General features: G+C 57.2%; 1 protein-coding gene across 3 annotated transcripts in view; it reads right to left on the reverse strand.

Annotated features, from left to right (window-relative positions):
* The window catches only part of AGAP3 (ArfGAP with GTPase domain, ankyrin repeat and PH domain 3), a 105,899-nt gene that overhangs the window by 40,017 nt on the left and 41,949 nt on the right, over window positions 1–23,933 (reverse strand). For 2 of the 3 annotated variants that reach the window (XM_050334637.1, XM_050334636.1), the window contains exons 3-9: window positions 22,167–22,254; window positions 21,893–21,978; window positions 21,593–21,734; window positions 20,107–20,241; window positions 15,097–15,224; window positions 9,274–9,429; window positions 5,429–5,521 (exon numbers count right to left, since the gene is read on the reverse strand). In XM_050334637.1, the coding sequence (XP_050190594.1) occupies window positions 5,429–5,521; window positions 9,274–9,429; window positions 15,097–15,224; window positions 20,107–20,241; window positions 21,593–21,734; window positions 21,893–21,978; window positions 22,167–22,254 (828 nt within the window). Of the gene's footprint in view, window positions 1–5,428; window positions 5,522–5,872; window positions 6,920–9,273; window positions 9,430–15,096; window positions 15,225–20,106; window positions 20,242–21,592; window positions 21,735–21,892; window positions 21,979–22,166; window positions 22,255–23,933 lie in introns of those variants that run through there. The other variant, XM_050334638.1, reaches the window with a different exon arrangement.

Below are 23,933 nucleotides of genomic sequence, written 5' to 3' on the forward strand. Positions count from 1 at the left end.
GGGGGCCCTGTCCCACTGCCTGGAGACTGGGCTGCTGCACCCGCACGGTGGACTGGCCCAGCACAAAGTGGTGGGGTTTGGCCCACACAGGGGGGACAACGCTGCCAGACGTGACCGTGAAATCACAGATAAATGGTGCACAACAGGCAGAAGTACTCCATGACTGTTCCAGCTCAGGGCTCAGGAAGCAAACAGTGGGAAAAAGAACTATCCCCTGCTCATGCAGGGATGAGACAGCGAAACAGAGCAGCGAGTGCGAAGCTGTGGGGGGGCAGGATCGGATCCCTTGCCAGGATCAGATCCCTTGCCCTCCTGCCCCTCAAGAGCTCCGAGGGGATGGGACAAAATGCTCACTCAGTGGCAGTCAGAAGGTACTAGATGGAACATGTTGTGGAATGTGGCAGCTGACCAGCAGCTCCTGCTCTGCTGACATCTGCCAGGGGACAAGCAATGACCCTCGGAATAGCAGCCGGACACTCACACCAGGCAAATGTGTGGAAAAGCCACAGCAAGGAGTGATGGGAAAAAACTGAGAGGAGAGCAGAGCAGCCAATGCCAGCTGGTGCAGATGGGACAGCAGAGGAGCTACCTACCTTGGGTGACATGCAATATCTGATGGCTCTGCTGACACACTGTTTTTAGCTTCCCGTCAGTTACTTTAACTGAGCAGCAACACCCTTACACACCAGCTGTACAAAATCCAGAGCCAGTAATGGATGGAGTGAAAACTGGTCAAGTGCAAGGTCTCAAAGCATATTCATGACTGAGAACAAGTGTGGTCATAAATGGTAAACCTGTGTCCAACATTTGTTCAGTATTTTTCAAACAAATCTGCTTCAGACCAGGGTGAAGTTACAGACCTGGCTCAAAGTCACTGTGTGAAATTCTCTGGCTTCAGGGTGTGACAATTCCTTTCTGACCACGAAGATCCCTTCTGGGTATGTAATAATCCCTTCTGGGCATGATGATCCCTTAAACCCAGCTTGGTTCCACAGCCTGACAGCTCCAGCTACCTCTCCTCTTCTCAAGACACAATGTGTCTTGTACCTGATGCACCTTGGTGTTACAAAATACCTGCTTCAACACTTCCAGACTGCCCCAAAATTGTGCTGCCTGCAGAGAAAGGTTTGGCTGCGCTTACTTCAGCCTCAAACCTGGAACTTGGTAAACTAAGAAGCACTAAGAAGCACAACCAGACCCAGAGCCAGAAAGGAGGATCCAGCACTGCAGCCCATTTTTGTGAGCCAGGAGGCACAAGAGTCCAAACCCAGGAGCAATTACAAGGTGTAAATAAATACCTAATGCAATACAATGGCTTTCTGCCCATGGCTGAGGCCATCCCCTCGTGTTCCTGGTCCTGGCCAGGCTCCTCACAGCTCCAAGACCAGCAAGACCCCTGTGCTCCTCAGTCTCCCTCTGCACCTCCTGGGAAGACTTGCAGCAAATGACTCTTCCACAAGTTTCTTCCCATATGGAAGTCACGTGCAAAGGGTAGGAGCAGCCAAAGCCGAAAGGCAGGAGAGCCCGACCCTCTTCGTTTCCCCACTGTTCCTCCCTCTCCCGGCATTCCGTGGGCCGCACGGCTCTGCCGCGCTGGGCTGTGCTGCTGCACAGTAAAAGCAGCAGCAGCAATATGCAGCGTAATGAAGCAGGGAGCGGCGATGGCCCCCAGAGGACTCGTTTACTCCACAAATCTCCCTTCCACTCACTTTTTGCTAAGAATTTTAACACCAAACTTAATTGTAAAGTCGCGTATTGATTGGAAAATGCAAATGGCAATTTAAATGTAATCTAAGCTCCCAGCATGATCCCAGCTCCCAAGGAGGAGGAGTCACCCGCCTTGGGCCCTGCTGGAGTGCACGGCCCGAGCGGAGCCAGGCCAGGGGCTGAGGGACCCCCAGGCTGCTGGCAAGCTCCATGCAGCCTTCCCAGAAAGATCTGGTAGATGTGCAATTAGGAGTTCATTCCTGGCAACAAACAGCTGGGGAAGCTTCATCTCCCAGCCCAATTAACCCACTTCTTGGAGACAAGTGTCCAGCTATGAGGGAGCTCTTCCAGCCTTGCAGGACCATCACTGAAAGGACACTGTGGCACAGGGACACTGTGGCACAGAGATCCTGAGTCCCCGGCACAGAACACCCCCGGCACAGGCACCAGTTGTCCCTGCAGCCCAGAGGGAGCAGAGGTGCTGTTCCAGGTCTTGAGGGGCCCCAACACTCTCTTTTCCAGATGTGTTTCCCCAACACATCTTTTCCAGATGTGCATTAAGGGAGACAGATTAGGTCACCCAGAGGTGATGTGCTAGAGAAGGTGGTGACAAGTGATAACCAGGCACCCTGTTGTGGTAGCACATGTCCCTTCTCAGCCAAGTCTCCCCAAAGTTTCTCCTTTCTGCAGCACCCAGCCCAGCTTCCCACATCCTGGCTCCATGCAAACTCCATGCCTGGTGTGCTGATGGGGCTGCCAGCACTTCGCAGTGCTTGTTCTGTCCCCACAGAGGCCAGGAACAGGTCGTGGGTCACAGGAGTCACACGGGAGTCTGTCAGGCAGTCAACCGACTGCCTTCAGCCACCAGCTGGTGACGTAACCATGGACTCGTTCTTCCAAGCAGAAGAACTCAACTGCTCCCAAGGTCACATGCCAGCAGCCCCAGCACTGAACACAGCTGTGCTGCCAACATCCCAGCGGTGCCCACACCAAGGGAACACTGGACACATACTCAACCAGAAGGTCCAGCACGTTTGCCACTCACAGCCCTAAACCCACCGGCTTCACAGCTCTTACAGCTGGGCAGGACCACCAGTAACTTAAGATCCTCCTCTCCTACTGCCCTGCAAAGAGACAGCATGCAACTAGACCTCCATGATCCATCAGAAGAGGAAGGTCCCCACCAGGGAACAGAGCAACCATCCCCTGTCCCGAATCTCTGTGATGAAGAGCAACAGCTCCTGTGAGTCTTTGGTCCTCTTTCCATTGGTGGTACCAAGTCATCATTCCTCGTGGAGAAGGGTTGCAGTAGGGACATCACTCTGGACTCTGCATGTTCACACTGACCCCGTCCCCACAGCCCAGCTGTGGATATCAGCCAAGTCCTCCTTGAAGACCACAACTCCACACCTGCCTAAGATGCTGCAGCACCACTGTTTAATTCCAGCAGCAGAAGGGCAGTGATTCAAGGTGCCACAATGTCCCAGGAGACAGGTCACAGTGGTGCTCTGCAGCCTTGAGCCCCGCCCAGGGCCAGCACCTCCAGCACAGTGTAACCTGTAGCCTGAGGAAGAAGAGCCACCAGCACCAGCTGGTATCCACCTGTTCAACACCACTTCCTCTCCTGCATGTTCCTGTATAAACACTGCCAAGATCTCTGCAAAATCACCTCCTGAAGCTCTGGCTATGGGAGGTGCCAGGCAAGGACAGGGATCTCCCCCAGAAACATTTTGCTCTGGGCTCTCATGGGGAGCTGCTGCTGCATGAACGGGTCTCTCCACTTAGTCCTGAACCAGGCAGCAGTTTGGCATCTCCTTCTCCTTGCTAAGCCCAGAAAGGATGTACATGTTGTGTTTGCAGACCTGGGCCTCTGTCGGTCCCAGTTCTCCCCCTGTTCCACACAGGAACAGCACTGTCCTGCCTACAGCAATCCCACTACAGCACCACATCATCTGGCAGACCAGACAAGGCCAGGCCCTGTCAGCAGTACGGAGACACAGGAGCAGGTAAGGGACGCATCCTGCCCTGCCAAGTGGAGTGAGATCCTCAAAAAAAACCCCCATAGGTCCAGACAACCAAGACGACAGGAGGGCTCCCAGGACCAGCCCTCTGTCAGGCAGCAGCAGGTTCTGGGGAGCCACGTAAGGTCCCACTATGGGTTTCAGCTGCTCTGCTCTCAGCCTCCCATTCCTCACCACGGAACAACTGCACACCACTTTTCCCAATGCCCGGGCTGGGCTGACCCAAAATAAGAGCACATGGGCACTGCCACTGCAAATCAACAACAATCCACTGCAAACCAACAGCAACCCACTGCACGCAAGCAACCCACTGCACACTAACAGCACCTGTGCCACAGAGAGCTGGCTGTCCCTTCCTGTTGGGCTGTACCAACCCCTGGCACCCTGGGAGCAGAGCCCCACAGCCCCTGCCCTGGCATTGCTTCCCCTGTTACCGATCCCCAGAGCCAACCCTCGCAACGCTGCCCTCCCAGTGTCACCCTCTTTCCAGCATGCTCCCCTGCCAGGGGCACCAGCAGCCCTATGCAAGCCAGCCACAGGATTACTCTATGGGTTGGGAAGTGCAGGAGCTCTGGCAGCTCCAGCAGGGAACAGAGTCTCTCTCTTCTGACCCACCCCTCCAATTCCTCAGCCAGCCTGGCCTCAACAAGCCCTCCTTCCCCAGGGAATCTCAGCATGGAATGGTACCAGGTAGACAGGATCTGTCTCCTCCTGCTCCCACGATGCAGAGAGACAACTGGCTCTGTGCAGCACAGCTCAGCCCTGGCAGCATGGGGGGCACACGGGGCATGGAGAGGCTAGTGGGGGCCATGGTGGGGAAATGAACCCGCAAGGCGGGCATGAGGTGCAAGGCAGGGGCACAGCCAGGCACTGCCAAGCAGTGTATGGATCCGCCTTGTCCATTGTGCAAGGAAATCCCAGTGCAAGGTATCCCCCCAATCCACACCGCTTGGCTAACTCGGACGTTACCCATCGTTGCTTGCCAGTGACGGACACGGGCAGGCAATGCTCCAGGTCAGTTCCAGGCAGCTTCAGCTTCCTGGAAGCCAGAAGGCAGGACCCGAACATGCTGCTGCCAGAGCAAGCAGGGCCTCCTTGGATTCCCAGTAGTTCACAGTGTTGGTACTGTGCTCACAGCTTTCTGCAGTAGCCCACGAGAAGGGGAGGCCCTCTCCTGTCCTGCTGGAGGGCAGTGAGGCCAGAGCGGGAGCAGGAGTGGAGAGGCACAGGAGAAGAGCAGAAAGGGAGCAGAGTGAGGCTGCAGCAGGGCTATGGTAGGCGCAGGGTGTGGATGCCATCTGCTGGAACCGCTCTGCAGTCGTCGCCAACGCCGCAGTCACCCCAGTAGCTCCCTCGGCAGCCATCACTGCAGTCCCCCCACAGCTCCCCTCTGAAGTTCCCTCAACAACCCCCTGTGCAGCACCCCACCAGCCCCCCAGCCAGAGCCCCGTCAGCCTCCCACTGCAGTTTCCCCAGCAGTTCCTGCCTCAGCCCCCACACAGCCCCCGGCAGCCCTCGCTGCAGCCCCCACCCTGCGCCCCCCACCTGCATATGGCAGGGGCTCCACGTCAGCAGCCCCAGTACCCCCCTGCCACTGGGCCCGACTGGTGCTGAGGGACACTGACCCCCAGTGCTCCCGTGCTGAGTGAAGGCCCCCAGACTGCACCCCAGGGACTCTACTCAAAGGGGGAGCATCGAACCTGCTTCATGGGAATGGCCCGCCCGCTGCCAATACTGTCCGCTTTACACTCCGGCACCTTCTTGTCCCGCTCCGGGTCCGCGCCCTTCCGAGACTGGAAGAGAAGAGACAGAGGTCTGTTAGAGGTGGGCACAGGAGACCAAAACGCATGGCCCCCCTGTCCCCAGCAGGCTCCGGACCAGACCACTCCACTCTCCCCCAGGCCAGCTCTCCCAGTGCACGGAGCAGCTGGCCCCTCTAGGGACACTCCAGCCCAGCCCCCCCGGCAAGCTCTCCTCTCCCCCCACTGCAAGCACAGCTGTCCTTCTCCTGGCAGAGCGGGGCTACCTCGGCCCCCCCTCCCGCGGGGCACACAGGACATGGAGACAGACACAAATGGCATGGGATGCAGGTGGAGCATGGATGGAAGCAGGAGAGGCTCAGGCAGTGAAGGAACTCACACCTCTACTAATCCAACAGATTTATTCTGGTAACACACTTGCACCATACAAAGTAGCACAGGTCACCGGGCGGAGATACCAGCCCCTTACAAAAGAGCATGGACAATAAATATCTACCACACGTCTAGAGCGGCGAGAGCGGGACCCGCCGGCGCCCGAGGGCCGCGGGGAGAGCAAACTCCAATAAATACAATATGAAATTTACAGTCTGTTGAGCAGAACTCATTCAAAGTGCTTAGGACAGAGGGAAATACCAAGTCATACACGGCATGGAGCACAACCAATACATTCAGAGTCACAACAATGGCAGGAGGCAGCGGCAGCGTCTCTCTGGAGCGTCCTACACACCCCCTCAGTCCGGGAGCGCCCCATGTGCTTTGGATCAGAAAGGGACACAAGCCCCGCGCGCCTGGGACACCGATTCACCGGCTTTTGGGCCCAGAACCAAACAAAGAGATCGAAAGAGAAGGAAACTAAAGAGACACAGATGGCTGCTCGGCTGCGAGGAGGAAGAGGAGGAGGAGCAGGAGTCCATGCAGGCTGCAGAGGTGCAGGAGGGAGGAAGGAGCGGAGCGCTAGCGGCAGGCGCTGCAGCGGCTTCCGCAGGCAGCAGCAAAGCGTCTTTTGGCCCATCCAGCTCCACACGTGGCTGTCGCCCGGTCCCAGAGGGTCTGCAGGTCTTCCCATCCCAGGAGGGTCGTCCGTCTGGCATCCCCGAGCACGGGCAGTGCCTAGACAGCATCCAGCAGGCCCAGAAATGTCCCAGCTTAAAGTGCAGGCGCAGGCCGTCTCAGCGCTTCCTAGACTTTACATTGGGGGGATTTAAAAGGCTCCTGCGTGTCTCCGAGGGGGGGACCCATGCTGGCTGGAGGGCGGGCGAGCCTCTAATCTTAGATCAATCCCAGTGCCCATCCCTTATCCGGCCCTGGAGAGGCAATGAAAAGTGAGAGAATTTGTACAGAGGTGCCGTGTGTAACCACCTGGATCTTCTAATTTGGAAGGAGTTGGAAAGGCCTTTTTGTTGATGAAAAGTTGGAAACAGTGGCACATATCTGCAAATATCGAAAGAATAAAGAGTTTGGCAAGTTATACTCAGAACACGGACACGAGTCTGTCAGCGATGGGCACCAGCGGACAGCACGGACAGGCCACAGAGCGGGCGCCGGCGGCAGCAGCAGTCGGGGTGGGGGCCAGGGGCTGGGTGCGGGTGGGCGCCTCAGGGCGCGGGCGGGCACAGAGTCTGCCTCCACCTGGAGCTCTGGGGCACTCAGACCCCACTGGGGGGGTGTGATCCGGTGAGGAGTGGGAGGGGAGTGGGAGGGGAGTGAGAGCAGGAGAGAGGAGAAGGAGAGGACGAGGAGGAGAGGAGAGGAGAGGAGAAGTGAAGGAACCAGGCACGGCTCGGGACTGGGGCTGCAGTGGCTCCTGGAGCTGAGCCAAGCACCACACCTTGGACAGGCCTGTGCTCACCTGGGGACCCCGTAGGGATGGGGGTTGCTGGCTACACCTGAGCTGCCTGCCTGGGAAAAGCTAGAGGCAGAAAACAGCCTGCCCTTTCCTTCCCTGCCCTCCCTCGCCCTGTCCCACTGCAGGAGGAGGTGTCAGGAGCTGCTGCTGCTGCCACGACCAGATGGGTGAAGACGTCAACGTGAGCCATGGATGTGCACCAGCACACGAGCAAGCAGGTGAGGTGAGCCCCAGCCCCGCGGCGAGTGAGCGCGCGCCGGCCGAGCCCAGGTGACCCCGCGGCAGCGAGCAAGCGTGAGCCCAGGATGGGTGAGCACGTGAGAGCCTGCACGGATGATGGCGTCCACAGCCAACAAGCATAAGCCCCGCAGCAAGCCGCCCTCCTCCTCCCCCGAGCGTGTGCCCACCCCACAAGAGCGAGCATGGGGCTCCAGAGAGAGTGAGCATGAGCTGACGGCGAGTCCAGCCCGATGGTGCGCAGCCAGCAGGACGGGTGGCACGGCACGAGCGCCCGAGCACAGGGCACAGCAGCAAGCACGAGAGAACGGCGGGGAGGGGGAGCATCCCTCAGCACCAGGGAGAGCGGAAGGCATGGCCATGGACACGGATCCGCAGCAGGGGTGAGCACGGACTGAAGGGCAGTGAGGGAACAACCATGCGCTGGGAGCGGGGACCGGCTGTGAGGAACGGTGTGTGCTATCAGGAGGGCTGGGGGGCACAACCCACCCGCCCACAGCACAGGGACAGGGTGAGCATGGAGCAGGGGCGTGCACAGAGAGCTGGGGGTGCATGAAGTGCAATCAGAGGGAGTGCACAGAGCATTCAGGACATCAGCACAGAAGCTTCCAGGATGTCAGAAGCCAAGGGAGATGGGCACACTCCCAGCACAAGGAGAGTGGAATTTGGGATGCCAATGGTGCAGTGGGAGGGATGGGGCATGGGACACTGCATTTGTGTGGTCTGGTCACAAGGGTGACACGGTGCAACAGGTACAAGGACTTAGTGGTGGCCGGTGCCACAGACAGCAGACACAGTGTGCTGAGCAATGGTGGCTGGAAAGCACATTGAGGTGGGGAGAGGAGCGAGGCCGGAGCCCACACACATACATGGGGAACAGAGGGCTACACCTATGCTAGACACAGGACTGGGACACGTGTGTACTCACAGCGAGGGGACACTCATGGCTGCAGTAACAGCGAGGGTGAGTGTGAGGGCAGGACTGTGCACGCTGCATGGACAGTGTGTGCATGGTGGGAGCGTGTGGAGAGGCAGGTTGCAGGGCAACCAGCACAGGGAAGAGCTGAAAACGTACCCTGCTCCACCAGGGGCTTCGCTGCCTCCCCTCTGCCTCCCCTCCCTCCGTGCCCGTGGCAGCTCCCAGTGTGCTGCTCAAGTCACACAGACACAGGGCTTGGGAACTGGAGCGAGTGGGGTCCCGTGCCAGGTGCTGGGCTCTGCACAGCACCACTGGACACAGCACCACTGGCACCATTCAGGGCTCCCAGTAGCAAAGGGCTCTGTGCCACGCCCGGGGGACACAGCCCCAAGGAGAGGAAGAGCAGAGTCACTGGTGCTGTGCACACACAGGTGCATTCCCCATAAACAAGCAGGAGCTCTGCTCACACACAAACTGTACACACACACACGAGTGCACAGATGCACACTCCTACATGTGCAAGGAATGTCCTGCTCCCAGGTGCCCCCCCATGCATGCACACCCTGACAGAAGCAGCTGTCAGCACCACGGTCCCTGCACGCGCAGAAGGTCCCTCCCACACACACGCACGTTCCTGCATCTCCAGCCACCCAGCCCTCCTGCCAGCACTGCACAGGTCACTGTGAAGGACAGCCCGTCCGGTCAGGCTGCCTTGACTCGCTCTCTTCCCCTCTCCTCCCCTGAAAACCCACCCCAGAGGTCCCGGGCCCCCGTGCCGCTTACCGTGAAGATGTTGGAGCGCCGCTTGGACTGCTTGCGGATGGGGGTGGGGGTGTTGGAGGCAGCAATGGTCTCAATCCGCAGCTCCCGCTGGCTGATGCTTGGGGTGGAGGGCACAGAGGAGGAGTAGTCGCTGAAGGCTCCTCCACCGTTGGTGGCCTGGGGCAGAAGGAGAGGGGATGGTCAGACAGAGACAGGCTGCCTGGAGGCACGACTGCAGGAACACCATCCACCCACTCACCCATTGCAGCGGGGCAGGGAGTGCAGCACAGGACTGGGACGGGGTGACATCCATAGAATCACAGAATCCCAGAACAGACTGGGCTGGAAGGAGCCTTAAAGACCATTTAGTTCCAACCTCCTGCCATGAGCACGGACATCTTCCACTAGACCAGATTGCTCCAAGTCCCATCCTGCCTGGCCTTGAACACTTCCAGGGATGGGGAATCCACAACCTCTCTGGACAACTCAGAGACATCCCAGATCAAGCACTGCTGCTGCCTGACTGTAGAGCTCAGGAAGCCTTTCCCATCCTTCTGCTCTAGTTTTTCCCCCAGTAAAATGTTCAAGTTCTGAAACTGACAGTGAAGGGCAGCAAATGCCCAGAGAGACCCAGCTGAAGCCCTTCCAGACACAGGCGTGGAGCAAGCCAGGAGCAGAGGGGCAGCCCCACCCAGCAGAGGGGCATGGCTGGGCACCTCCACGTACTCTCAGAACATTTTAGGAGAACATTCCAAGGGACTGGGATCGCTCCCCTAGGACAGTGAGAGCCCTCCCCTCCACTGAGCCCATCAGACACAGGGCTGTGAGGTAGCCCAGAGCCTCCCCTCCTTCCCTGTCCCACGAGGACAGCCATGATGCCAGAGCGGATGCGAGTCCCCAGGACTCCAGGTGTGTCCCCAGGACTCCAGCCCTCGCCTTTCCAGTGTCCTGAAGCACAGGGTGCCGCACCCCAAGCTCACAGTCTGTGTGAAACCCACCTCTGCTGCTGCTTTGGAGGTTTATCCAAGCACACTCCGAGACTGGCACACAACTCCCATGCCTGCAGACCACTGTGGCCTTGGCTGCAGTGGCCTGTGCCTGGGAACACGTGGGACAACATGGTGGGTCTTCACTAACACCTTGCTGGACTTCACAGCAAGGGGAAGACCCAACCACTTAGCCGTGCACCCACGTCACCAAAACATCTCCTCCAGACAAGGCTGCTCACTCCAACCCTGCCCACGCCAGCTCTGTGGGGAGCCACCTGGACGGGAGCTTAGGGAGGTCCCAGGAGCAATCACTGCACAGAAGCATTTCAGATCTGCAGGACAGGATGTCTCACTACAACACAGCACACAGCAGCCCGAGCTCCCTGGCAGCTCTGGAACAGTATTCCAGAAACACACAGAAGAGCTGCCCCTAGAAGGGCATAAGAGCTCCAGCACCCCAGCAAGGGCAGCCCACCTCCTCCCAGCTCCCACACTCACAGAGTGGCAGCATCGATGGCCCAGGCAGCACCACAGGCACAGCCCAGCCCCAGAGAGAGGTGCAACCTTCACCCAAGCCATGGATCCTCTCATCTTTGACAAAGAAATGTGAGAGGACACACAAGAGAACTTTCCTCTCTTAAGAGAAGGCCTCTCCTGCCAGTGACTTCTTGCCAAAGCCTTCAACAGAGAGAGCTCCTGTGAACCATGGGCCCAGCACTCACAAGAGTTCTGCAGGGGCTGCGATGAAGGAAGAGCTGCAGAGACCCAGGGCCAACAAGTGGGAGAGGATCTGCTGAGACAATTCAAGTCTTGGATGAGGCATAACAACATGTGTGCAGTCATTGTTTAACTGTGTGAACCAGGTCAAAGAAAGAGAACTACTCCAAGTGTGAGGGAAGAGAAGGCAGATGCTGCAGCACAGAGAATGTGCCATGTGGACCAGTGAGCCAGGCACAAGCTGCCCAGAGGCCTGGACCCCTTCAAGGTTGGCTCCTAGCTATGCTCAGTGCCTTTCAGGGACCTTGACAGCACATTCATGATGACTGTGGGGAGGACCCGGTTCAGTAGAGGATGTAGAGTCTGAGCTCCTGCCAGAGCAGCTGGGACAAACCCTGTGGATGTAGGTGATGGACACTAAAGCTCCAAGGAACAAATCTTGCTAAATCCTGGTTTATATTTTTCATAGTCCCTGTAACCTTGTGTGTCATTTCTGCCTGCTTGGAATAACTTTCCTTAGCCTGAGTCTGCCTGGTGCTGGAGCCAAGGTTACAGTCCTTGGGCAATAAAGAACACTGGCCTTTGAGCCTCCTGTGTATCATAGCCAGCCAAACCTCAGGAAGGGTTTTGGGGCTGGAGGATGGCTTGCACCACACTGTGAAGGCAAGTGGGAGGGCTGATCCCATGAGTTTGGGGGCAGAGGAGAAATTCCCCGAACACAGAGAGCAGCTCAGACAGGCAAACCCGAGCCACCACACCGCTCCACTGGAACAGGGAACTGCAGAACTTCAGTGGGATCCAGGGACCCAGGACAAATTGCAGGGATGTGGGAGAACCCTGACAAGATGACAGGTCTGGGCATGTACCCAGTATCTGCTCCTGGCAGGTACTTTGCTGATGGACTGGAACAACTACCTGTGGTCACCATCGGAATCTGAGAACACAGTGGGAGCTGGAAACCTGGTAAAACACATCTGGGACAGATCCTTCCCATTAAGGCATAACGGGTGGAAGAGCATCAACAATGCCACGGGGTGCCTGGGCAGGGCAGAACACAGCTGGAATCAAGGGGCTGTAATTCCTGGTATAACGAGGCCTGAGGCGGAACACAGAAATTTGGGAAGGGTTCTGAGTAGAAGAGTGCAAGCAAACAGTAAACACTGACTTGGCATCTGCAGGAAGAGGGCAGAAGACAGAGGAGTGTACAAACCCTGGAATGGGGGCACCATGAGCCAAGCATGCAACGGGACACAGGTTTCCATGAGGAAATGCCAACGCCCGCTGCTGCAGCTCCTGAGCTCTGCCTGAACATGCCATGGTAGGCCGGAGAGAGCTGTTAACAGCTCAGGTCAGCTGTCCCTGGGGCTTCGTTTCACGTGCAAACTTTAATTTTCCACCTCTCTCACATGCTCTCTCACTGAAGTCTGGGTGAAGGCCTTCCCAGTGTCCCCAGAGAGCCCGTGCAGGAAGGCAGAGCGAGGCCGTTGGATCAAAGCCTGGACACTGGGCAGCCCAGAGCGTGGTGGGGACAGCAGCAGCTCTTGAGGCCCAGGGGAGCACCCACTTCCCTGCCAGGTACCTATGTGGGGTACCTGCCTTACCTCCTGCCAGCTGCTGGGAACCAGTTCCCTGGCAGAAAGACAGACTCCCATCCCACAGTGAACGCAATGGTGACTCACCCACAGCCTGGGGAATTCCCAAAGGCATCCCAGAGGCCCTGAAGAAGGATTGAGAACAGGGCAGCAACAGTGAGGGAATCAGGTGGAACAACTCAGCAGGTGCTGCAAGCAGCTACTGGTCCGAGAAACTCCCACCCCCTCCCTGCAGGCGAGGGCCAGGAGCTGCCAAGAAGGAGCCAGGTGGGAGTCAGGGCCAAGTGGGGAATGGGGCTCCCAAACCCATCCAACCTGCTTGCCCAGTGACAGGTACGGGCAGGACAGGGAGAGCAGAGCCCAAGGCAGCAGGCAAGAGCTTTCCCTGGGGCTGCAGGGTTCCAGGGGATCTAAGGAGCCTGCTCCGATGGGTGCAGACCCACAACCCTCAAGCTGCTGGGAAGGCCTGAGGGACAGACCTGTGTCCCTGAGGGAGCACAGGACTCTGGGGCCGGCCCTGGCTCCTGCCACACCAGAGGACCAGGGAGATGCTGAACATGGAACTCAGGATCAGGACCCACTATGCACTTCTGGTGACTCGTGAGAGCTGGTGGAAAACGCTGACCAGGGCTAACCTGCTCCTGTAGCTCCCTTCCCCTCCCCATGGATGGAGCAGTGTCCTCCAGGTACTGGGCACTGCTGCAGAATAAAAGAAAAAAATCCCAGACTCCCAAAGGCAGAATGAAACCAGGGTCTTTGGCTGGTTCCCAAGAGGATCCTCCACTGTGCAAGAACACCAGGACACTCCCACAGCACTGCTGTCCCAGGAGAAAGAAGCCCTTTGGACAGACAGGTGACAAAATCACCAGGGTCCTCTGGTGTCCCTCCTCTCCCAGTAATGGTGCTGGACTGGCAGAGCAGACAAAACAGTGGCCATTTCCAAAAATGTTAGCTCAGCTCAGCCAGTAGCATAAAGCTACTTCCAGAAGAGACATGCCCAGGACAAGCAGAGGGGCAAGGCTGGCTCACAGCTCCTGCCTGCCATAAGCAGCCCTTTGTGGGGACCTCTTGCTCCCATTCCCAGAGAAGTGCCTTCTCCACCAGCAGCTACAGAGGACAGAGCTGTCCCTGCAGCCTGGGCCAGGAGACCAGGCCTGGAGTAGAACATCCTCCCACCTCCAATGGCATCCCCTCTCTCTGGACACAAAGCTATGCAGGGAAGCAGACCTCATGGGCAGCTCCTGGTGGAAGGAAAAAGGACAGTCTGGGGGAAGGGAATGCTCTCAGGCCCCAGAGAAGCAGCCTGCTCAGGAAAAAAACACTCCTAAGGAGGGACACAGCAGCTCTGGTACCAGACAGGGGAGACAACACTAAACAAGTGTCCACCTCCCCCCAAGGAAAGGGGCCCCTTGCTCCCCTTCCAGCACAGGTGGCTTCTCCTTCCCAACCAGGCTCTGACTGCACACAATTTGTCTGCTAAGAAAACCCTCAAATTACCAGATACACTTAAATCTGTATTTTCCTTTGTTCTCCACCCTGAATGTCTCCCCTTGAATTTGTCCCCAGCTTCCTAGACACGAACAAGTTCTGACAGAATCCGGCTTTGCAGCCTCTCCCAGCAGCCCATTCAACTGCCCACAGACTTCACCTGAACTTGCTGGTGTCCAGGTGACCCAGAGCACCTGGAAGCTGGCACAGGTCTCCACAAAAACCTGCATCTGCCTACTTGCAGTCCAGCTTTAGAAGCCTCTACAGCCAGGTATAAACTTCATGGGGGTATTTGAAAATTCCCCATGTAAGGGTCCAGGCAGTGGCTGCAGACATGGCTCAGGTCTGTGCAGGGACAAGGTCCCACACTGGAGGACCAGGAGTCCTCCCAGGGTTAGAAGTTTCCAATACACCTGGAGCTTCAAAGTCAATCCCTTTGTGAAAAACTCACCAGCTACACGTGCTGTCCCTCAACCTGACAGCCTCTCCACAGGTACACCCCCTCACAAGCCACCTGCATGTGCATCAAGACCATCAGCTTTCTGAGTCTGGGGGAAACAGGACCATGGGTAGCCAGAGCAAGACCCTCTCACAGATCCTTTTTGCTGTCCAGGAGCTCCCTGAAGACTCCTCACAGCTTTGCTGTGTGTCTGCAGAAGCACAACATGGTCTGGGGACCATGAGCCAGACCCAAAGATACAGACACGAAACCTGACCTCAGGGCAAGCATCTAACCATCACAGAACCCTAGAATGATTTTGGGTAGGAAGGGACCCTAAAGCCCATGCAGTTCCATCCCTGTGATGGGCAGGGTCACCTACCACTAGACCAGGTTGCTCCAAGCCCCGTCCAACCTGGTCTTGAACACTTCCAGGGATGGGGCAGCCACAATCTCTCAAGGCTATGAACAGAAACACCAGGGTGACACCACTTTCCTCTTCCCAAGAGCCATCCCAGGGCAGCAGCATAAGCCTAAGGCTGAACATGTGGGGTACTGAGTGAGCTGAGGGGTGTGCAGAGCACGAGGGGTCCTGGCTTCCCCTGTTCCTGTTCCCCACCTGGTTGATGTGGACAGAAGGAATGGAGGCTGCGGAGACGGATGAATGGCTGGGTGAGTTGGGCAGGGACTTGCAGGGGCCGATGGACAGCTGATGCTTCTTCCGGAGAGCCACCACCTTCTGAGCCACTGGAAAAGGGAGAAAAGGACAGGGTCAGAGTCCAGAAAGTAGCTTTCTCTACCCACATATTTCTGGAGGGCTTCAGGGCAACCCAGGCCCTTCCCCTGACGAGGCCAACACCTGTGGCTCAAACTGTGCCTCCTTGTACTCACAGGGAGGATTCTGCAGAACACCCAACCTGCAAGCCTACTGCCACACAGGATCCCTGCCATCCACAGGGACAGGTGCATGGAAGGCTGCCTGTGCTGCCCAGGCCGAGTCCCCAGAGGCCACTTGCCCTCTTGAGTGTCACGCAGAGCAGTGACTTCACATGGACACTGCAGAGACACTCCAAGCCCTGGGCTGCTGCAGAATCCCTGGGCAGCCAGAGTCACTTCTCAGTCACCCCTCATGGCAGCTCCAGGAGCCAGGTACTGAACTGAACAGCCTAGGCAATACCACCTCCATCAGTCTGGGCCCTTGGGACCCTCATCGGGTCAGAAAATTAACAGGAGGCTGAGGTGAACATGGACAAGGGGCTCTCTGCTCCCTGACCTTTGCTTGGTACAGAAGCATCCTTAAGAGCCCCCTCACATCGATGGCTTCTGGAAACTGTCCTGGCATCTGATGAACCCCAGGAGATTTCTGCACTCAGGAACTGTGAAGGCAGTCCTGAGAAGTAAGGTCTTTAACTGGACCTCTCCAGGGCACATTCTGTGCCAGCCTCCACCTCGGCAAGGGCTCTGCCATGAGGGGACCACACCGACCACCTCTCAGAGCAGGCTCACCCTCAGGGAGCCCTGAAGCGGCCCCAGACACTGCAGGACACAGCCTGGCCTGGGGCACTATCCCTGCTCATGCCAAGGCCATCTCCTAGCGATACTGAAGTCACCAGAACCGTCCCATCCTCTCACCACAACAGCCACTGTGACATCTGAGAACTTGGGAAGGACAGAGTGCAGTTCTCACACAGTGAGCAGCGTCTCCAGGGGGAATTCTGCCAGGACACATGATAAACCAGCAAAGAGGAAGTGACCCTCATCCTCCTGACACGTGTCCTTCTCATGGTGACCTTTGTCAGCGTGACTGGCTGGACACAGCCTCTGTCACACCAGCAGCCTCACCACCACCACGTACACGCTGGAATGTGCTCGGTCCAGACCCGGCACAGCACAACCACACACAGCTCCAGGCTCCAGACTGGACGCCTGGGACCTGCTCTGAGCAGGTGGGTCTCTGCTGCTCCTGCCTGATCTGTGGTGGCACCACAGCAGCCAGGGCCACCCAGTTCTCAAAGAACCTCTGAGCAGTTGGTAAAGGTGGAGACTCCAGTTTCTCCATCTCAGAGAGTCCCTGATGCTCAGTACCAGGTGCACATGTGGGAAGGACCACCCACAAACACTGAGCGGCAGGGTGGTCAGTCCCTCAAGCTGTTGTGCCAGACCAGCACACTGACCTGCTTCTCAAAAAGGTCTGTGGCTGCTTCTTGTGAGGCAGGACAGTGGCAGGGAAGGGCTGTCTGGGAGCAGAGGTGCAGCACACGCTGCACACAGCATGAGCGAGGCAGTGACCTTGGCACTGGATGCAAAGACCAGTGCTTAGGGAACTCTTCCTGCTCTGCTGTGGGAAGGGGGCATCCTCCCAAGCCTGCCCAGGGCAGGTCTGCCAGAATCTGAGATGAGCAACTGGTGTGGGAGAAGACATATAAAGACATGGTCTGATGGAAACTGGATCACCACCTGAGGCAAAGTCCTCACACAGTCCATGACCGCCAGCACTCCACCGGATCGCAAACCAGCTGTACCAGGATCCATCAGATCCCGAAACAGTGCTCACTAGGAAGAGCTGCTTACCCACTCCAGAAACATCTCTTCCCATTAGTCAGCTTTATCTGGAATGGGACCCTGGAAATCCCTGAACAGTTCCCAGATGCAGTGATGGCTGCAGCCAACCTGTCAAGCACCGCTGCCCTCAGTTTCTGCTCCATTCCCTCCATCACACAGCTATGCTCAGCAGCAGCTCTCTGGTCCTGCAGTACAACAAGCAGGTGAGAGTACCAAGTACCTGGGCTTTGCCCAAATCTCCTGCAAGACAGTGGGTCCCTCTGCTCCCCTCCCAGCTCCCAGTTCCCACTCGGCTCTCTCCAGAGCCCCAGAGCACTCGGCAGGAGCACGGTCACCACGACACCAGCCATTGGAGCAAACAGCAGGACTCCCCCAGTGAGGGACTCGGTCTGGTTGGGAGAAAGCACAAGAGAGGCAGGATACGGGACCTCCTCACGCATTTTTCCCAACAGCTAATGAATAAAATTATGAATAAAATCAGTAAGAACTCTTTAAAATTTGAATTCATTTGGCTGGGGCTTCTAGCACAAGCTCTGTCCCAACCTGCAGTCTCCCATCTGGGATCTCTTCCCATGTAGATGGGTACATAGTTACTCCCATAATAAAAGTCTCCTCTCGAGCTTCTTGATTTCCTGAATGGATGACTCTTGTAGTAACTCACATCAGGTATTTTTTCCAGCTTTTGATTAATTTTTGTAGCTTTCTTTTTTTAACTTTCTCAGCCTCTCTGCATCCTTTTGAAGTGCTGACATCCAGGTCTGAACAGGCTCCAGTGCCTCCTCCTGCTGATCTATACGAAAGCATGAATCCATCCAGATTTCAACTTGGCACTCCTGCTTCCTCTGCCAGGAACAGCCTCACCTTCCCATCACAGCTGCCCACACTCCTTGTTCACCCAGCACCAGCCTCTGCCCAGACCAACACTAGGTCTGTGTGAGCAGATTGCCACACTCCTGGGTCTCCTCAGCCTCATGGCTCCTCACAGGGACAGTTCGTCTCCCTTGCCGCCTCCCTGGCCCCATGTATGGCCCATGGCTGAGTCCAGGCAGGGATGGAGCCCAGCACCTTGCAGGTGGTCACTCCAGAGCCCTCAGCCAGCAACTCCAGGTCTTCCACCATGCCTGGGACACAGTGCTGGCACTGAGAGCCCAGTCCACCTCACATATAGTGCTGCTGAAGTTGTGGTGTTTGGGCTACAGGGTCAAGAGAGGGAGAAATAACCCCAGAGCACAAATCATTCCATCTTGAGACAGAAAAGGATAAGCAGCTCCTAACAGCCACTCCTATCCTGTAGCGCCTTCCCAGCCCTTCAGCTGCTGCTCCTTGCTATGCTGCCCTACAGAGTGGGCACAACAGAACCTGATGGAAGGAACAAGCTGAGCAGATCTGGTGACACTCAGTACCAAATGCTCTCCAGAGCCAGGATCAGCCATGCTCACAGCCCTGATGCTGCTGCTCTCCCCAGGTTTGCTCTGCAAATATCCCAACTGGTTTGGCAGATGCTCCCCTCCAGCTCACTGTCCTCAGCTATTCACACTGTTCCTTCCACCCATTCCTCCATTGCTCAGGAGGAGGAAGGTGGTATCACAACAGACCTGCCCAACAGACTCAACCCAGTTTCCCCAGAAATATCAAACTGGTGCAGAGGCTGCTGGATGTTGAGGGGTCCCTGCCACGTGGGACAGCTTGGAAGGTGGGTCTGACCACTGAGACGGTCCCAGAGCAGCAGCAGGAGCATCTCCACATGTTTCTGTGTAAGAAATCACCACTGTGACTGTAACCCTTAGCCACAGCTTAAGATGACTGAAGGGCATAGGCTCAGGAAGGGGAAGGAAGATCACCAGGTCTGGCTTGGAGCCACCTGAGGCCGGTGACAGAATCAGTCCTGTGTCTGTCCTCAGTCGGTCTCGCTGTGTTGCAATGACCCCAGCTGAATTCCTGCCTTCAGGCATCAGAATTTCTACACTTCATGTGTCTGTTCCACCTGCAAACACCACCAGCACAGCTCTCCTGCCCAAAAGCAGCTTTGTCCTGCCCAGTCTTTAGCTCCACACAGACCCTTCCATGGAACACGGATCCTGCCCAACCTTCAGGCCTGCACAGCCCCCTCCTCATGTGCTGAACACAGAACCCCAGCAGCACTACCAGAACACAAGAAGGAGAAGGGGGCAATAAAGGAACCATAGAATCACAGACTGCTTTGGGTTGGAAGGGACCTTAAAGCTCATCTTGTTCCACCCCCTGCCACGGGCAGGGATGCATCTTACTAGACCAGGTTGCTCCAAGCCCTGTCCAGACTGGCCTTGAACACTTCCAGGGATCCAGGGGCAGCCACAGCTTCTCTGGGCAACCTGTGCCAGGGCCTGCCCATCCTCACAGAGAAAAATTTCTTCCTGATATCTCATCTAAACCTATTTGCTCAGTTTAAGGCCATTCCCCCTTGTCCTGTCCCTAGAGGGAACACAGAGTCCCATTTGGGGCAGGACCCTGGTTTATTTAAGCATTCTGCAAACTTACAGGAGATGGTGCAGGTTCCCTGTCACCCCTCAGCATCACTCTTGTAGACCACTCTCCAAGCCTCAGCAGGAAGGCTTTCCCACACTGTTCCCACGAGAAACAACTGCACCATCCGGCTGTTCAGGTGCTGCTCCCCGACTTCAACACCTCCAGGTCCTGCTGTGACTCCTCCAGTCCTCCATGCAAGGTCATCGAACCCCCCTCTGCAGCCCCCTAAGTCCTCACTGGCTCAGGAAGTGCTGTACTGCCCTGTGGGTATCCAACTGTCCCCGTGGCCTCCCTGGAACCATCATCCACCCACGAGGAGCCCCTGCAAGAGGGGCAGAAGGTCTTGCCCAGCCCCGCTCTGTGGCCCCTCAAGCACACCCACATGCCACACACAGGTGTCCTTACACACCCTGCACACGGAGCACGTCCTGCCCCTTGCACCAGGTCTGTGTGTGCACATGAGCGGGTGCCCAATGCCCTCAGCCCAGGGCAGCCCAAGCCCCTCCACGGGTCTGCACTGCTGCCCTGTCCTGCCCAGACACCCTGTCCCGGCTGCAGTTACCGTCCTGGAAGACCCTCTCCACGTTCAGGCCGTAGGTAGCACAGGTCTCGTAGTACGTGCAGCGCTTCAGATCGTTGGAGAGCTTCCGTGCCCGGGAGTCATCGATGACCCGCGGGTTGGTGGCACTGATGGCATCTGCAAACCAGAGGGACGGGGGGTTAAAGAGCAGGGAGCCATGTCCCACTGATCCCACTTATCCACAGGTTCACAGGTCCCAGGTCTCCTGGCCTCCCTCCCTCTTTTCACACAGAGGAACCACCTCCATAGGAACCCCCCACAAATGCCTGAGAGTCCCACATTTGTAGAAAAATGGATGAATCTCTGTAAATGAACCTGATTCGATTCCCTGAACCACCCAGCCACTGAGGTTTCAGCAGACAGAGGCAGAACCCCGTGGGAGGTGTGGGGGGCAAGGCCAGGCAGTCCCAGCCCCTGAGTAAAATGGATTTGTCAGTCTCCATTATTTTAGGGCTCATGGCCAAACTCTACATGTAAAAGAATCCAAAGGAGAAATCCTCCTGGGTTAATGGGGAAGTTGGCTCTGCTGGGATGTCCCCACAGCTGAGGCCTTGGAGGACAGCTCTAAAATACAGGCTCAGCTTGTATCCCAGATGGCTGCCAAGTGCTTGTCTGTTTAGGAAAAACTTCCTTCCCAAAAGGAATCCAACTCCTTGAACATAAGCCAGGGACAAGTGGGGGTTGCAAACAAACTCTCTCAGGAGGGGCCGAAGGAACACTAGGACCACGCTGTGAGGAGCCTCTCCTTGGACTCTCCAGAGGGTCGTGTGACTGTACCAAGGCTGTGACCTCACCTGGCTCTATGTCTGCAACAACAGTGGCCACCGAATCCCCTGCCATCTGTCCCTACTGCTGCACCTCCACAGCACATGCTGCCTCCCCAGTCCTGTCCTGAGCCGAGATCACTCAGTCCTAGAATTCATTCCACAGTCTTTAAATATCCAGTGTTTAACAACTTTGTTCTGCTCTCAATCTAGGGTCTGGAGCAGATCCCCTGTGTCTCCCCACCACTGTCTCTGCCTTCCTGGCCTCAGAGCTTCTTCCTGCCCAGGAACAGGTCACACTGCTCAGGAACTGGGTCCTGCCACGACAGTTCTTCCTCACATCCATGCCTTGCTGCCACTTTCTGCTGTCACGCAGATAAGTCTGCAGCCCCAGGCTCCCTCCTGCCTTTGCTGGCAGAGTGGGAGGAGGCAGCACTAGGAGGTCTGGACATCTCCATGAGGAAAGGGATTCCACAGAGTGAGGCAGCTCCCTGTGGGAAAGCTGAGATGGTCTGAGCAGGAATCACCTCCTCAGGGCCCTGGGCTGGGGCCTCAGCACCCCTCAGCCCCACGTAGGGCTCACAGACCAGGATCCCCTGACACGCTTGCAGGGCTGGCACCCCCCCAGGGGCCAAGAGACACACATCACCAGTGCTCCTGCCCGAGGCCAGGGGTGTGGGGGGAAGCCCAGGCCCCGCTCTCACCCTGTGTGCCCACCAGCACCATCGGCACCTCCGCTGTGTTCCGGTAGCTGCAGAGCCGCAGGTAGTAGTTGTAGACGGTCTGGAAGCTGATCTCGTCCTCCAGGCTGAAGACAAACACCACAGCATCGACCCAGGCAGCAAACTGAGGAGATAGGACAGGATTACAGGGATTACAGCCCGGGAGAGCAGCCAGAGCCCAGGCTCCAGAGCCATCAGAAAGGGTACCCCCACAGTTGGATCCCAGGAGGAGGCTTGGCAGATGCCTCCCCAGGAGGGAGTGGGGAGGGACAGGTCTCCTACCTGGAGTTCAGGGGGGCCCCCTTCATCTCGAATCAGCAGCAAGTAGCTCTGACCATCCACCACGATCTCCTTCTTAAACCGGCCACCTTGGGAGAACAGCAAAGCCACTGGTCAGCGAGGGGGAGCAGGCAGGGGACACCCCAAACGAGGGCCAGGGGAGCTGCAGAGCCCCGTGGCAGCAGCAGAGAGGTGCAGGGATGGGGGTCATCTTCAGCACTGGGGAGAGGAGAGAGGACCTCGCCCACCCCCAGGCACCTGAGGAACCAAACCTTACCCTCTGGAGACTCCTCCTGAACGTAGGTGCCGGTCAGGTAACGGTGCACCAGGGCTGACTTGCCGCTGGACAGGTTTCCCACAATGCCCTGGAACAGAGGCACATGTCACCTGTTGTGCCCAGCACATGTCCCTCTACACGAGGCCGCCCCTGTGAGGTGGCACCACCAGCACTCTCGGATTTGCCATGGAACAGAGCTGGGTGTCCCAGGATGGGTCAGTCAGAGAGCCCAGCCCTGCCTGGCATCAGTGTCTTCCCGATGGTTTAAAGACACTGGTTGTGGGAGCAGGTTTGTGATGAAAGGTTTGGAGCAGAGGTCTGATGAGGAGCAGCTGAGGGAGCTGGGGGGGGCTCAGCCTGGAGAAAAACAGGCTTAGGAGGGACCTTCTTGCTCTCTACAACTCCCTGAGAGGAGGGTGGAGCCAAGTGGGGGGTGGGCTCTGCTCTCAGGGAACAAGTGACAAGAGCAAACAGCCTCGAGTTGTGCCAAGGCAGGTTTAAGTCGGATATCAGGAAAATATTTTCATGGAAAGGGTTGTCCATCCCTGGCACAGTCTGTCCATGGCAGGGGTAGAGTCCCTACCCATGGAATTGTTCAAGGAATGTGTGGATGCACTTAAGAACATGGTTTAGTGGTGAGCATGGTGGTGGTGGTGCGGGTTAATGGTGGGACTTGGTGATCTTAGAGGGTTTTTTCAACCTCAGGGATTCTGTGATCCTCTACAGCTGCACTTACATGCTGAGAAATGTAGGGTGAGGAGCAGCTGCAATGCTAAAGCTGCCTCTGCCACCAAAGAGAAGTTTACAGCCAAACTTTTCCAGGCACAGGGATGAGCTCGGCAGGTGAGTCACCACCAGGCAGGTTCTCCAGCTCTCAGCCAGGTGCTTGAACACTTCCACTGCTCCGGGTCCTGCCCTGGGTCCTGCCCTGGGCCACCCACACGCTCCCGGAGAGAGGCAGAGAGGCACCAGCCCAGCAGCAGCCGGCATTCTGATGGCACAGACCACGCTGCCAGAGCGCAGGACACCATTCCATGTGCCAATTCCTGCTGTGCCCACAGAGCCAGCACGCAGCAGGACCGGGGAGCACAGACCAGCATGCTCCCACGGGCATGCCCGGGCTGCAGGCACCACTGCCAGCTCTGTCACCTGCCACAGCAACTACAGGTCCCCGACAGCGCGTTCAGACAGGTCAGAACACAGAGAACATGAACTGGGCTGTGCCCTCCCCTCCTGCACACGTGTCTCCAGAGCCACAGGGCCTGCATGGACCCAAGAGCTGCACCAACACTGTGCCCACGTTACCGACAACGCCAACAGCCGGTCCTGAGGCCAAGCCCTCCCCCCCTGCCCCTGAGATCTAACCAGAGACAGGGAATCACAGAATCAGAATAGTTTGGGTTGAAAGGGCCCTTAAAGCTCATCCAGTGCCACCCCCTGCCATGGGCAGGGACACCTTCCACTAGACCAGGTTACTCCAACGTGGGCTTGGACACTTCCAGGGATCCAGGGGCAGCCACAGCTTCTCTGGGCAACCTGTGCCAGGGCCTGCCCACCCTCACAGCCAAGAATTCCTTCCCAATATCCCATCTAGCCCTGCCCTCTGGCAGTAAGAAGACACTGCCCCTTGTCCCCAGTCCCTCTCCAGCTCTCTTGGAGTTCCTTTAGGCCCTGCAAGGGGCTCTCAGTTCTCCCTGGAGCCTTCTCTTCTCCAGGAGAACCCCCCCAGCTGTCCCAGCCTGGCTCCAGAGCAGAGGGGCTCCAGCC

Source organism: Myiozetetes cayanensis, unplaced genomic scaffold (genome assembly GCF_022539395.1).
Source record: "Myiozetetes cayanensis isolate MyiCay16 unplaced genomic scaffold, myiCay2020 scf57, whole genome shotgun sequence".
Lineage (NCBI taxonomy): Eukaryota > Metazoa > Chordata > Aves > Passeriformes > Tyrannidae > Myiozetetes > Myiozetetes cayanensis.